The sequence below is a fragment of the Sciurus vulgaris genome (genome assembly GCF_902686455.1).
Source record: "Sciurus vulgaris genome assembly, chromosome: 12".
NCBI lineage: Eukaryota > Metazoa > Chordata > Mammalia > Rodentia > Sciuridae > Sciurus > Sciurus vulgaris.
This window is the reverse complement of record NC_136473.1, coordinates 112,846,643-112,861,839: the sequence shown is the minus strand read 5'-3', so window position 1 is coordinate 112,861,839 and position 15,197 is coordinate 112,846,643. Positions and strand designations below refer to the sequence as shown.

Here is a 15,197-nt window from a genome sequence, read left to right as displayed (position 1 = left end):
GCCACTCTGGGAGTACCAGGAGGACAGGCCTGCTCGCGAGAATGGAGCCCTGGGTTTCCAAACAGGAAATGTCTAAAGCTGCTGCTGTCACACTATTTTGGGCAAATGGGAGGGGGGAAATCCAGTTTTATTTAAACAAAATATTTTAGCGGATAGTGGATAAATGACATTAACTGTTCCATCTTCATCTTCCCGACTAGTTCTAATTTTGCTTCTCAATCCTGGACACTCCCTCCCTTACTTGATCTGTCTATTGGTCCCTTTCGCCTTTTATCCCTTTAAAGGGGTGGCAGGCGCCTGCCCAGCACCCGCTCAGCCTGCTTCTTTCCCGCGGGTCCGCCGGAGGGCGTCGGGGACCCGGCTCTGAGCGGAGGAGCGCCCGGCTCACACCTCGGCCTCGGGCGGCGGGCGGGGCGCGCGCTGGGCCTCCGCCTCGCCGCCTCAGCCCGGGCGAATCGCAGCGCGCCGCCCGCCCGATTGGAGCAGCGGCATCACGCTGACCCGGGCCCGGGATGTAGACGCCGCCGCCGCTGCAGGCAGAGGGAGGCGCGCGGCCGCTCCGGGAAGAGCCCACCGCGCTTCAGGCGAGTGGCGGCTCCTCGGCGCGAGCCATGGCCGGGGACAGCGAGCAGACCCTGCAGAGCCACCAGCAGCCCAGCGGCGGCGAGCCCTTCCTGATCGGCGTCAGCGGCGGCACAGCCAGCGGCAAGGTACCGCGCGCGGGCCGCACACCCGTCCGCGCCTGTGGCCAGCGCGTGGCTCGCCCTGCGCTCCCGGCCGCGCTCGGCGCCGCGGCCCGGCTGGGCTCGGCCTCCAGGAGCCAGGGCACCGGGCCAGCACCGCGGGCTGGCGCCTGGCGTCGCCTCCTCCCGCGGCAGCGCCTCGTGGCCGGGGTCCGCCGGGGGATGTGGGGGAGCGGAGGCTTATTGTGTGGCGGCTCCGGGGCTGCGGACCCGGCTCGCAGAAGCGCCCCCGCCAGCCCAGTGCGTCCGGGCCCGGCCTTGCGCACGTGCTCGCCTGGCGAGGCGAGCGGGGCGCGGGCCCCAGGCCAGTGAGGCGGCGGGGACGCGCGCGGCGCCCGGGAGGGGCGCCCACCCGCACGGCCGGGCTCCCCGGGAAGGGGGCCAGTAGGTGTGCGGGAACGGCCCGAAGCCCGTCGGGGGCGGCCGAGGGCGAGAGCGGCCGGCTTCGGGGGAAGTGCTGGCTCCCAGCTCCCGCGGGCGTGCGCGCCTCGGATCCGGGGAAAGGGGTCAGCGGGCTGCCTCCCGAGCCTGTTGTCTTTGTTTTGTCGCAAGGCGAGGAGAGGCGCCCAGGTCACCCTGGGCTTCCCGCACGTGGAGAAGGGTGGAGCCCTCGCGCGGGTCTCCCTTTGCTCCCTGACTGCCTTTGGGTGGCTCCTGCTTCCCGCTGGGAGAGCCTGCCGCGCACCTAGGCTGGCCCGGCGAGGCAGCCTGCGCGGGCGAGGCGGGCCGCAGGAAGGCGCTTGGCGCCGTGAGCGCGCGCCACGAGGCCCGCTCCGGGGCGGCCCCTCCTCCATTTTGGCGGCGCTCGGCTCCAGGTCCGGCCAGGCGCGCAGGGGCCGCGGGCGCTGGGAACTTCCTACTGATGGAGTTGGTCCGTCCCTAGCGCCCGGGGCCAGGAACTGGCCTGCTGTGGGTCCCCGAAGTTTGTGATCTCTGCCCTCTGCTCGAATGTTCTTTTGGTTTTAAGTGTTCACGCGCGTTCTCACCAGTGCTTCTAGTAATTCAGAGCAAAACCTGGATGCCAGTCCTTTCGGGGAGCTTTTCCTGTTCTTTACCCGGACGCCTGCTTTTTGTCCGTGGCGTGTTCCCAGCGCTTCGCGTGGTGCCTGGCTTGTTGGGGTCCTCGTATTAACCTGAAGTCCTGTGGGGCAGAGGCTTTACTCGGGAGTGGAGCACTGAGAAACGGTGATCTTGGTGATCCTCTGATAACTCGTCACCACAGGTGAAATCTGAGGGCCTGAAAGGTGAAACAACTCTATCCTCACCCTTGCAGGTCACCGTCACCTGCTCCAGTTGACAGCTGTGAGGAGTGGGAGGTGGCGAGCTATCCCAGGAGTAGCCGCTGCCCCTGTGCGCGCCCAGGAGAGTGGAGGACTCTCCTCCAAGGACCGTTTCCCGCGTTCTCAAAGCATCTGGTGCGTTTTGGGCACTTGATGGTTGGTCATCTTTTAAGATCATAATTTTCTTGTTATTAAAAAAAATCCAGGGGTGCATTGGGCTCATAAAATTCCTCCTTGTAGATTTCCGTAATCGTATTTTGATTTTATTATTCCCCTCTTGGGGCGTTTTCTCTTTTTGGATGGACAGTGTCTGCAAGCTGGATCTCCTTTGAAAGTCTCAGCTCTGTACATGGTGGTACAGTAGGAGTGGGAAACAGCAGCTGATTCTCTAGGTGCTGATTAAGGAATCTGGAAGAAAAGGGGCTTAGCCATCATCAGAAAGGGACAGTTTTAGGGCTGTCAGGAACTGAATCCAACAGTTGGTCTCAGCGCCTTTTTTTTTTTTTTTTTGCCGTTTTGGTGCTCAAACTCAGGATCTTGCCATGCAGTGTGGTCACCAATATGCGAGAAAAACGAGGCTTGAGTTAACAACATTGAAATTAGACAGTGACAGTGCTGGGACTCGACTTGTGTGCCCAGTCCCAGAAGTCGCTGGGTTTAAGGTTTGGCTGACAGGCAGGAGGCAACTGGACAGGTTTCACTGTCACCTTGGAGAGGGGCTACTTGGACCGGCTACTAGTGAATACTGGGTTTCACAGGTCCTTAATTTGGGTTGGAGATGGAAATGCAGATTGCTTTGTGCCCTGTAGCCTGGCATTGGAGATCTTGAGTGTTTCTCCCATCCCAGCCTCTCCTTTATAAGAAAAAACCGTCCTCTCTAGGGAGAGGAGGTGTTTTCCTGTGTGGCTGTCATTTGTCTCAATGTTGTGGCTGCCCAGAGTACAAGTATTTTATCTCAGAGTAAATTATTTTGTTCATAGAAGGCAAGAATAGTGGTTGTAAGTTCATGTATCACATTTTTTTCCCTGTTCGTTTTGTAGATGAAGATGAATTAGAACTTGAGTAACTTTGCTAAGCTGATATGGCCAGTCATTGTTAAAAACTCGTGTATAATTGTGGTGTGTTGAGAAAGTCATTTCTGACCTTTTGTTAAAAACCAGATTCTTGGGCTGGCATGGTGGCACGTGCCTGTGATTCCAGCAACTTGAGAGGCTGAGGCAGAAGGATCTCAAGTTCAAGGCAGCCTTGCTCAACTTAGGCCGTTAGCACCTTAGTGAGGCCCTGTCTCAAAATAAGATAAAAAAGGACTGGGGATGTAGCTCAGTGGTAGAGTATCCCTAGAGTCAATCCTTAGTACCAAAATAAATGAATATAAAAGTAAGAGGGGCTGGGGATGTAGCTCAGTGGTAGAGTGCTTGGTAGTGTGCAAGCCCTGGATGCAGTCCCTAGTACTGCACCTCCCCCCGCCAAAAAAAAGAAAAAAAAAAAAAAAAAAGGACAGGTCTAGAGGAGGCAAGAACACTGGAAGCGGAGAAGTAAACCAGTGCAGATGTCAGCCTGTTTGTCCAGCTATGACTTGGGCAAGTCCCTCTCCTGGTCACCTGTTATTCCCCCTTGACCAGCTAACAGCAGCCTTCTGGTTGGCCTCCAGGTCTTCCGTGGCTGCTCTCTTTTCTGGAAACCCAGGGCACCTCCCTCCTGCCCAGAGTACTGGTCAGGGACTGCAGTGCCCCGCAAATTCCAGTGGCCCCCACGTGTGGCCCAGGCTGTTTCTCTGCAGCCAAATCTGTTGGAATGCCCTGCTGACACTTGCTGGCTCCTGTCTAGATGGCTGTTGGTGCCGCAGGCTCCCTCACCCATCTCCATTGCCCTTCCTTTTCTCTCGCCTGCTTCCCTAGGTACCACACTGGGTCTTGCTGGGGCCTTCCTTGTTGCTGCCCCCTCCACCAGAGTTTAGGTGTTGTAGAAACTCTGGAATGCTATTCAGGTGTTTGGGGAACGTTGAGGGGAAATCAAGAGTGAGCACAACTGGAGGAAGTGGCTGTCCTGAGAGTTTCCTGGTTGTGAACTGCTTACACTGTTTTCTTGTCAGGCCAATTTTTCCCTCAAGAACTTCTCTTTGCCACAAACCTGTAACCCCAGCAACTGGGAGACTGAGGTAGGAGGATGGCAAGTTCAAAGCCAGCCTCAACAATTTAGTGAGGCCCTAAGCAATTTAGCAAGACCCTGTCTCAAAATAAAAAGGACTGGGGATTATGGCTCAGTGGGTAAGCACCATGGGTTCAGTCCCTGTCTGTCCCTTTGAAGAGACAGGCAGGTGTCCTTGACTTGGGGTGGAACACACTGCTGTCAGGTTTCCCCTTCTGAGCTCCTGCCTGAGCGCTGGCCCAGGGTGTTTTTGGGGAGGGTGATCTGTGAATGAATCCTACTGCACACAGGGAGTGGCAGTCCCTCTGAGCTGTTGCCGCAGGTCAGCTTGCCAGTGAGTCAGCATCTGCTTGGGAGTGCTTCAGAGTGCCATGGGCCCCTGTCACCTTGGCTCCCCACCTGCTGTGCAGCCATAGCAGCCACCCAGCCAGGCGGCTTATTCCTTATCCTCCCTCTGCCAAGTGCTCTGGGACCCTGGCACTGGGTTGTCCTTGCTGTTTTTCTGGTCAGGTATCTTGTGTTTTCAGCTCTGAATTGCTGCGTGGGCCACGAAGAGCCGGGATGATCTGGCCTTGCTGCTTCCTGCTACTCCTGTCCCAGCCCTCCTGCCCGGGGATGTCCACACGGGCGGTTTGCTCTGTCTTACATTCTGTCTGGTGCAGTGCACCCGCACCATGCACACCCAGCGGAGCCTGGAGCCTCTGAAGGAGGCAGGCAGCCTCTGGGAGCTCCTCCCCTGCTGCCTTGCCTCTGGCTGTGCCCCTGCCTGCTCGTCTTTGAAGTCCCCAGCCCCAGCACTGGGAATGGAACCTGGGAGGCCACCACTGAGCTGCACCCCGCCCAGGTGTGGTTTCTGTTACTGACCCCATCTGGCCACTGGACCCCAGGTCACTGTGCAGTATAGAATTTGTTTGGCTCTTTTGCTCAATGCTGTTTCTCTGTCAAATCATGCTTTTCTGAGGTTTTGTGCAGACAGATTGCACTTGGGAATTCCATTGCCAAAGACCTGACCTTTTCGCTCGATGGTGCTATTGAGACTGCTCAAGGTCTTGAAATCTTTCCCACATGACTGTTTTTTAAGTAAGAAAGGCTTGAGCATGGCCGCCTTACATTCGTGTGTACATAGGGGTCTTTTAAACCGTTTTATCATTGAGCTGACTTATTAAAACTTTGATCTTTCATTGTAAGTTTCATGCATATGTGAATTATATAAGCATCACCCATATAATTATGAAATGCAAAAATAGGGGATATAAGAAGATAATCAGTGAGGCATCTAGAAACATCTCTTTAATGGTATAAAACCTTTGGATTCTTATTTAAATATTTGTGATCAAAATGTTTTATTTTTGAAATTTTTGTTTGGTTCTTGATGAGTCCTGGATGACCTTGGTGACAGACACTAACTTTGGTGACAATGTGAGGCTGACTGTGGATCTTCTTAGTTTTTTTGGCTCTCTGAGACTGTCATATTTGAAAAAGTTACTCCATGAAGAGAGACCAGTAGAGAAGGTGGTCAGCTGCAGGCCACTGAATCACCATGCCCCACCCCCAGTTATGTAGTGACTTTGTTAACAACCTGCTAGAAACTTTTCATTTTCTTCTGTTCTCTATCAGTTGTTTTTGTAAACTAAAGTGCTGTAGTTAAACAGTGAAAATCCTCACTTGGAATATTTTAAAGATAGGTTAGAAACGTGTTTACAAGTTTCTGTGGCTTCTATTGGGTTAGATAGAGGTAAGTGTATAGTTTTTGGCAACAAAAGTTGCTTAACACTGGAAATACTGTCAAATGCCTTTTAAACAGATGATTTGGTAACTAATGTTTTAATTTTCTTTGGGCCTTACGTAAAACAATAGCTAGTCATAACTTGCTGTTAGGTGAGCTGTTGGGCTGGATGTGGTGGGGTACTCCTGTGATCCCGACTGCATGGGAGCTGGTGAGGCCCTGTCTCATAAAAAACGCAGAGGGTTGTGGTTCAGGGCAGATCTTGCTGCGTTCAATCCCCAGCAGCCTGACCCCCCCAAAGTAAAATAGAACAAGTAACTGCAAAGTTTACTTGAAAAGGAAAAAACAAGATTTCTGTTTCTCTTTTTGTACCGGGGATTGAACCCAGGGTGCTTAACCACTGAACCAATCCCAGGCCTTTTTTTTTTTGGTACCGACATTTGAACTCAGGGGCACTTAACCTCTGAACCACATCGCCAGCTCTTTTTTGTATTTTATTTCAGACAGGGTCTCACTAAATTCCCTCGGGTCTTGTTAAATTGCCGAGGTTGGCTTTGAACTTGTAGTCCTCCTGCCTCAGCCTCCTGAGTCGCTGGGATTGCAGGCGTCGCCATAATGCCTGACGGGATTTCTTAAAAGACACAAGGAAAGGTGCAGGCTTGGCAAGAGTGACGATCAGCTTCCAGTCCTCACGCGTGCCAGAGGAATTCCACAGAGCGGGCATACAGGGGCGGCCAAAGTGTCCGCCATCACGAAAGAACCAGCCACGGACAGTCGGACACAGTGACCTGAAGCGTAGGGAGAACCTTGGAAAGCCCCCAGCACTGGGCTTCTGGGCAGTGACTCTTCACTTCCCCACGCCAGTTCTTGGGCTAGATAGAGGGGCAGTCGCTCTAAATGTATGATTTGTGGATTGTGAACAGTGGGAGAGGGTGATAATTCTGGGGAAACGAAGTTTGCGCTCTTTTCTGTGGCCTGTTGTTTTTGATTGGTTTTCCTTTTAAAAGCCATCATTTTCTCTTGGTCACCCTCTGAAACTGCAGAAAAGCGTCAGTTGTGAACTCCCTGCTTTGGGCCTCCCCTTCCTGCCCTGCCTGCTTTTGTGGTAAGACTCCTGTCTGGCACACCTGGCCGGAGCCTAGGACTCTGGCGTGTGTGGTCGTGCTTCTGCTTCTTCAGGGGGTGTGTGAGTATGCAGCTGGCAACAGGTCTGGCCTCTGCATGGCGGAGTAAGGGGCGCCAGCCCTCTTGCCCTGCCCCGCACTCAGGCAGCTTCCCTATGCTCTGGAGGTCCCAGGCCCCAGAGCCGCCCTTCCTGGTGGTAATGATGGGCGTCTGGGTTTCGGCTTTGCCTTGGCAGGTGGGTCTCAGGCTGTTTAGGGAGCACCCGTAGAATGGGGTGCTAAGGCCCCTATTTGGTCTGGTGTTTGTACCCATAACCATTAAGAGAATCTTGAAACATGCCCCAGGCCACCTGTGCCTGCCAGGCAAACAACTCTGCCACCGAGCTACATTCCCAGCCCGGGGACATCCATTCATTTGTTTGTTTATTAATTTTGGTACTGGGGATTGAACCCAGGGACACCTAACCACCGAGCCACAACCTAGCCCTTTTTAATTTTTAAATTTTGAGACAGGGTCTTGCTAAGTTTCTTAAGGCCTTGCTGAGTTGCGGAGGCAGACTTTGAACTTGTGCTCCTCCTGCCTCAGCCTCCTGAGCCAGGGGACAACAGGCCTGCATTGCTGTACCTGGCAGAAGATGAGTTTTTGATGTCAGCTTTTTTTCTTTGTCATTTGACTAAAAAGTGGTGCGAATTTCTAGTATATTGTAAATATTCACATTTTAAAATAGAAGTTGTTTCATCTTGCTCTTTTACACACATCTGGCAGGCTCTACAGAGTATAGTTTGTCCTATTGTTATGCTTAAAAAAGGCTCTTATTTGAGTCAGAAATGTTCATTTTTACTCTTACTCCTTGAAATCATTTTAATTCCAGTTCCTCCCCAAAATGTTGATTTCTTTTGTGCTTGAATTATTTATTGATGGTTCTTTTTCATACTTAGGCAACAAAAATATGTGTATATATTGAAATTCGACTCCCTGTTTAAGTCCCTCGAGTGCTCATTTCCTCTGGATTGTATTCCAACTCTTGCTCATATGCGGAAGTTCAAAGAAATGGGTACATTATCATTGTGAGGGAAGTGTCTCCGTGGGATGGTGGGACCCTTCACCCCCAGTTCCTTCATGATTCTGGAAGTCTTCATTGGCACAGACGTGGACTCTGAGGCGCCCTGTTAACAGGGGTATGTGAGTGGGGTGGACGAAGTTTTGTTACACCAGGTCACTCAGTCCTCAACTTTCCAGGTTGAGTCAGGGCCGGAGGGGTTTTTATGAATTTGCCACTGGCCACTCGCCGCCTCGAATCTTGTCGACAGCAGAAAACTGGAAGTGACTTGTTCCTTAGCGGTTCAGTTGTGAGGGGTGGCCAGCGCTGGACTTCGGCTGGCCCTTGGTGTGGGTGCAGGTGGAGGGCCGCTGTGTGAGACAGGAGAGAAGCCCGGTCGTGGTGAGGGAGACAGGAAAGGAGAAACTCCCCGCAGGAGGGCTGAAGGTCCTGCCACCGCCGATTCCTGCACCACGCCCACGCCGCACGCTGACCCTGGGCATCTTCACATACCCTCAGGTGGCTTAGGGACATGGGTTCCCTTCCTTTCCCACTTAACTGGGTGTCTGTGGTTTTCCGTGGAAGAGCCCTCAGCCCTTAGCATGTCGCAGCTTTGCGCCCAGCCTCCAGGGCCGGTGCTGTTCCCTCACCACTGGCCGCCCGGCCGCCCGTACTGGCTGCTGCTCGGCCTGAAGCTGCTTTGGCGGGGCTGGAAGGTCCTGGAAGGTCCACATCCCTGCCACTTGATGCATCCACCTAGCAGCCAGCTTCCTCTTGTCCTGGGACGGGAGTGCTGCCTCTCACATCCAGGCCTTTGCAGGTGCCGGCCTGTTGCCTGGGGTCCCAGTCTTCTTGACTCTCTTCCCCTACCTGGTGCCTGACCAGTCTTCCTTTTGCATCTGGCATGACTGGGTGCCCTCGTCTGCTCTGCTGGGATATCCCAAGGGACCTTGCTATGTCACCCCTGTGTGCCACCCCCAAGCCTCTCTGTTGGTCTTCTGCAGTGAGGATCAGCTGGCTGAGTTTCCTCGCTGTAGCCTGAGGCTAATGCGTGGCCTGGGAGGTGCTGAGTGTACTCCAGCCTCCTGAGTAACCAGCTGTTAACGACTCTTCTCAAACCCACATGCTGTAGGGGTCTCGGCGTGTCCAGTGTTTGACCCCTGACTTCACCCTCAGATGTGGTGAAGCTGCAGCCTCTGACTCAGATGACGATGGGGTCTCCTTGTGGCTGCTTAGGCCTAGAACTTCGGTGTGGCCCTTGAGCACTCCGGTCCATTAAAGCTCCTTGTTCGCCCTGCCCTCAACTTGCCATGGTCACCTGTTCCCACCTCTGTGGCCCCACCCTGGCCTGTGTGTCCTGGCCACCTCTTTCTCTCCGTGACAGTTGTGGTTCTTCAGGTCATTCTGCTGCCCTGACCCTGTACATTCTGTCGTCACAGCAGCCAGAGTGACCTGCTGTGGAAATGGAAAGTTGAATAAATTAAAGTTAAAATGGAAGTTGAATAAATCCCTGCCCTGTTTTATTTTTCTTTAGTTATTTTTTTATTTTTGGTACTAGGGATTGAACCCAGGGGCACTTTACAACTGAGTCACGTCCCCAGCCCTTTTTAGCTTTTATTTTGAGATAGGTCCTTGCTAAGTTGCTGAGAGGCCAGCCTCAAACTTGGGATCCTCCTAGATCAGCCTCCCAGGTCCTTGGGATTACAGACGTGTACCACCATTCCTGGCGCCTGCCTGTTTTAAAATCCTGCAGCGACTTCCATGTTTTACTCCCAGCGAAAGCCAAAGTCCTTACAAAAAGTCCACACAGCCCCATAAGTGGGTCCTTCGTGCTGTCTGTCCATTTTGCCAGGACATCTCTTCCCTCGTGGGAGGAGATAACTTTGCCATTGATCTAGGTTATGACCGTCTTGACAGCTAACAGTATGGTTTGCTCTTGCCGCCTCTGCGTGTTTGCTCAGGTCTCTTTGTCATGACCAGCATTTCAAATTGTGCACAGTAGGTCTGCAAATGCGTGCTGAGTGGTGGCTGGAGAATGCATTACTTCTCTGCTCAGTCCATCTTTTTTTTTTTTTTTTTTTGGTACCGGAGATTGAACTCAGGGTCACTTGACCACTGAGCCACATCCCAGCCCTATTCTGTATTTTATTTAGAGACAGGGTCTCACTGAGTGGCTTAGCGCCTCACTGTTGCTGAGGCTGGCTTTGAGCTCTCCATCCTCCTGCCTCAGCCTCCCAAGCCTCTGGGATTACAGGCATGTGCCACCGTGCCTGGCTTAGTTACATCTTCGGACACTAGTTTTTGGTGTTTAAACTTGGTGGCTTCGTCTGCCAAAAGCTGTGGATGGTTGTCCCTTTGCTTTTCACGTGGGTGCTTCCTCGCGGGGTCCCTTCACCTGGACAGGGTGCAGAGTGTGCTAGAAGGCTGCTGGTCTGTTTCAACATCACAGAATCCGCCAGAAGGGCGCTTCAGCAGCTCTTGTCAAGTCCTACCGGTCGTCACCTGTTCTATTCAGTTAAGTGCTGTTGACATGAACTGGATCTTTAACTCAAATACGAGCGTGGATTTCTCAAATGAAAACCATTACTTTTGCTGTCTTGGGGAAGGATGGACTCTCATGTTTGGGAGAAAGCCCTCTCAGCTTGGGGCAGGTTGAGTGGCCCTGGCCGGGGTCTTGGTGGACTGGAATCGGGAGGGTGCCGAGCACCGTTAGGGTGGCAGGAAGGTCTGGTGGTCTGGCGCTCCATGGGCATAGGGGATGCCCTTGTTGAGTGAGGGAGGCCTTGAGAAGAAGCGCCAGGGACCCTGCAACCGTGCGCGTGGTTCTGTGTTGTTCGCGTTGCTCCGTTTGGTGATCACGGTTCTGCCTTCCTCAACAAGACCGCGTGGACGTGAAGACCTGAGACGCTATTTAAACCTTCTGTTTTTTGACGAAAGCACAGTCCTTTCCGTTAAGGAGCAGTTATGGCCTTTGCTTCTTCACTCGGATACACTTGTGCTAGGATTGGTAGTAAGTGGTTCTGACCAGAACTTGGGGACCCAAGGCCTGTTGCCATCCGCACGGCTGCCGGGTTGGCATCTCTGCCAGCAGGTACGCGGGGATCTGCAGGATGCTTATTGAAACCTTCGGGGTGACCGCCTGTCCGAGAAGGGAGGCTGTGCTCCTGTTGTGTGGCGTGTATGTTGACTGAGGGACTTGGAGTTTCTCCAGAAGTCTGCGTATGGGGCGGTGGGCTCAGCCTTGCAGTCTGGTGAAGCATATCTGGCGACCTGCTTATCCCCCTCTGCCTCCCCAGTAAGGCGCGGTCGTGCGCTCTCTGGTTAGTCATCGGCCGCGCTTTCCCCGCCTCCTTCATAGAGAGCGCGTGTCGGGAGGGAGTGGGAGGAGCGGAGCGTGGGGGCGAGGAGCGGCACCCCTCTTCTGGAGGAAGCGCTCGCCCAGCCAGCCCTTGTGGTCCAGCTTCTGAGCGAGCTCTGGGTCGACCGTGTGGTTCCGGAGGAGGCCATCAGGAGACCGGCTCCCGTGGGAAGCTGTGTTGGGGATGTGGCCCGTCTCGGTTGCTGGGGCCTGGGGACCACAGGCCTGTTTGGAGTGATGGCGTAGAAGCCTGAGGTGTCTGCACTTCAGACAGGACTGAGTACCTCTGGTTTCTTGGGAAGATGCTTTCTGGGTGCAGGGGCCTCTTCGGCTTGGTGGGGTGGGGAAAAGAAGGACTTCGGTGCGCCCAGCCTGCCTGTGTCCCTGCCTGACCACTCTTTTTTCCAGACTTGCTCTGAATTTGTGACAAGGTGCCAAACTGCCCTCAGCAGCTTCGCAGGGCATGCATTGCTGTGAGCGTGGTCTCCATCCTTTACCACTTGTCTGCTGAGCCAGGTCCCCCGACTGCCTTTGGTGGCCCCCTGGTGGCATGCAGGGCTGGGCCTGGTGGTGACCAGGGCCCAGCAGTTGGTGGGCTCTCGCTGGGGTGAGGCTGATGCCCAGGGGCGTCCTTTGTTCTTTCCAGAAGGCCCGTACCTGAGCAGGCTTGTGCACCCTCTTCCAGGGGGGGTCTTTGGTTTCTTATTCTCTTGGTACAAGTTTAGCTCTTTTTCCGTAGTTACGGTGAACTCTTCTTTAAGAGACTTAAGCTAACTTGTTTTATAATGTCTAATTAGGGATGAAAAACCAGTTTGTTAATATCACTTTTGGAAAAACCCTTTTTCATTTTTTTGTGGTACTGGGGGATTGAACGCAGGCGTGCTGTACCACTGGGCCCCGTTTCCAGCCCTTATTTTATTTTACTTTTTGAGATGGTCTTGCCAAGGCGGGCCTCGAACTGTGGTCCTCCTGCCTCGGCCTTCTCAGTCACTGGGATCACAAGCCTCAGCACCGCACCCTGCTGCCAGCGTCCAGGCTGCGGCCCTGCCATCTGGCTGTAGGAGCTGGTCCTGAAGGGAGATGCCCACGTGGAAGGGGCAGCCTGCAGGCGCCTGGCGGTGTCTGCTCTTCCTCTGATCCTGCCTCACTGGTTCTGCCACGCTTGCCCTTTCTGCTTCCTTCATCAGGAGGAGGGTGTGGCGTGCACAGGGTGTGCTGGGCTCTCGGGGAGTGGCTGGGACGCAGCAGGCAACAGCAGAGCCCCTGCCCGGGCTCCTGAGAGCCAGACTCCAGCAGGTCCCTGCCCAGGGGTTGAGTGAGCATCGTGGACCTGAACAGCTCTGCCTTTGCTGGTCTGCTGAGCGACCACCCTCTTGTGCCTTGGCTGACTTCTGGACCACAGGTGCTGGTCGCAGCTTCTCTGTCCTGTGTCCCCAGCCTCTGGGTCGGGAGGCCTCAGTCTGAGAGAGGTGCGCCAGCCACCCGGTAGGCAGTGCAGCTGGTTCGCGCTGCAGGGTGGCAGGGACGGGGGCTGGTGCTGCACTGGAGCTTCTGCAGGAGTCCCCCCCCCACTCTCCTGGCACAGGGCCTTTCCTCTGGGAAGCTATTGCTCCCTCTCTGGCTGCTGACTGCCCCGCTCTCTCCTTCTCAGGCACCCATGGTCTCCTCTGCCTTGGTGCGCTGGGCCTCAGAGCACCTCCAGCTGCCCGTGCTCCCTCCTGGGAGTTCGTTTGTCACTGGTGCCTGGTGGTTTTTTCCTGCCCAGGTCCTTCCTCATTTGCCCACTGTCACTGAGCATTTCCACTCAGTGGTCTGCGTTTGTCCTGTAACCCCGGGCCCCTGCTGCTTCTAGCACGTCTCCTGTGTGCCCATGGACTGCAGGACCAGGCAGGCAGAGTCCCACTCACTGCTGCTCTCCTGGGTTCCACATCCTTGTGTTCATCCTGGCTGTGGATGCTGTCTGTCCTCAGTTTCTCATGGAATTACTTCCCTTCCCTGTCCACGTCCATCTTTTCTTGCCTGGATAGTGGTCTGGTGGCAGATTTCCCAGCTGCCACCTGGACCTCCTCCAAAGCGTTCCCCACAGGGCTGCTGGAGGGTCTTTAAGGTGCACCACCGGTCACGCCTATGGCTCCTGTGGGTCCTTCAGCACCCTTTGTCTTGGGTCCCGGGTCTGCATCTCCCTCTCTCTAGCCAGGCCGGGTGAGGGTCAGTCTCCTACCTTCCTGCTGCCACTCCCCATGTGCCAGACCTGGCCTCACCTGAGCCTCTGGTGGCTTCTGTGTCCCAACCTGGCAGCCCCCCTCCGGGCCTTTGCGCTGTGGCTGTGTCTCCCCTTTGTTCCTCCCAGAGCCCCTCCAGCTGTGCCCCGGCCTCATGGGTGTTGTGATAGCCACTGCAGTCCCAGACGAGGCTCCCCAGGGTGTTTTCTTCCTCTGCCCGCTGCCTGTGCTGTTGGCTCGTGCACCCTCCCAGCCGGCCGAGCTCCACCTTGCTCTCTGCCCTGGGGCTCAGTGTGCAGCACCCCTCCATGGGAGGAGAGTGTGTGGGGACTTTTTTTGTCTTTAACAGGAATGTGGGGTTGTATCACATGGGGCTCATCCATGTCTTACATCAGGATGGGGGGGCTGCACGCGCAGGCCTCGGGACAGCCAGCCTTGCAGGGTGCGTGGCAGAAGCCCTTCCTGTTCTGTCGCACTTTTGGGCAGGTGTTTGCGTCTCAGGTGGCCCAGAGGTGGTGTGGTGTGGCACAGGCTGTTGTTTATCAGAAGGAGCGACTCCTATCACATTTGCACACTTCTTCCTGATCCAAGGTGGCAGGCTGCTGCGCAGTGCTGGCAGGCTGGAGTGCCCGACACTCTGCTTCCTCTTTCTTCCAGCACCGGCACCTGAGATGATCGGAGTTCGCTGGCTGGTCCTCCTCAGTGTGCTTCTGGAGTGGCAGGTGTGCCCGGCACTGGCCGTGCGCCAGGTGCTGTTCTAGGCCTAGCCTGGGTCCTCTCTCCAAGTCCCTGGTGGCCCGTCACTAGGACCATCCCCATTTTCCACTGGCAGCACAGACAGGTGGGAGCAGTGTCCTGAGTGGTGGAGCCAGTGCCGGGCTGGAGTCAGACCCTGGCAGCCACACGCCCTGCCGGGCAGCCCTCTGCACGGACCCAGCACTGGGCACCCCAGTACTGCCTCAGGAAAAGCACCCCGACTCCACCCTGGCGCCTGGCGCAGCCCCTCCGGCTCCAACATCGGGCTGCTAGGAGAGTCTGTGGCTCTGAAGGTTGGCCTTCGGAACCTCTTCCCAGTTCCCGCCACAGAGCTTCCTGAGTGAGGGACAGCTCCTGAATCCCTCGGGGTTTCCTGAGGGATAGAACAACTTCCATTCTAGCAAGGCAACTCTGGAGGGCTTCCTCTGCTTGAGGGTTGATTGCTGGGGGTCCGCAGGTGATGAGGAGGAACTTTCACTCCCCACCCCTCAGCTCCAGGCAGGGCAGAGGGGCTGAGGTTTGCTTTGGTCGCAGTGAGCACGATGTGGTCACCATGCCTGTGTCATCGACCCTCCCAGGAGCCCACACAGGGCTCGGAGCCTGAAGGGTGGTGCACAGCGAGGCTGGGGCTCCGCCCCTACCCAGGCCCTCGAGCCCCGTGTCTCTTCCAGCTGGCCTTCTCCTGTATCCTTTGTGATAAATGGTGCGTGTCGGGACAGTGCTTCCTGGGTTCAGCGAGCTGTATAAGGATTCCGCTCGCTCTCCCGAGTAGGGAGGAGCCCCCGGTTTGTGGCCATCGT

General features: G+C 55.3%; 1 protein-coding gene across 1 annotated transcript in view; it reads left to right on the top strand.

Annotated features, from left to right (window-relative positions):
- Positions 1-464: 464 nt before the first annotated feature.
- The window catches only part of UCK2 (uridine-cytidine kinase 2), a 55,961-nt gene continuing 41,228 nt past the window's right edge, over positions 465-15,197 (top strand). Inside the window, exon 1 of the mRNA XM_079107952.1 lies at positions 465-710. Coding sequence (XP_078964078.1) covers positions 612-710 — 99 coding nt within the window. The 5' untranslated portion in view covers positions 465-611. The remainder of the gene's footprint in view (positions 711-15,197) is intronic.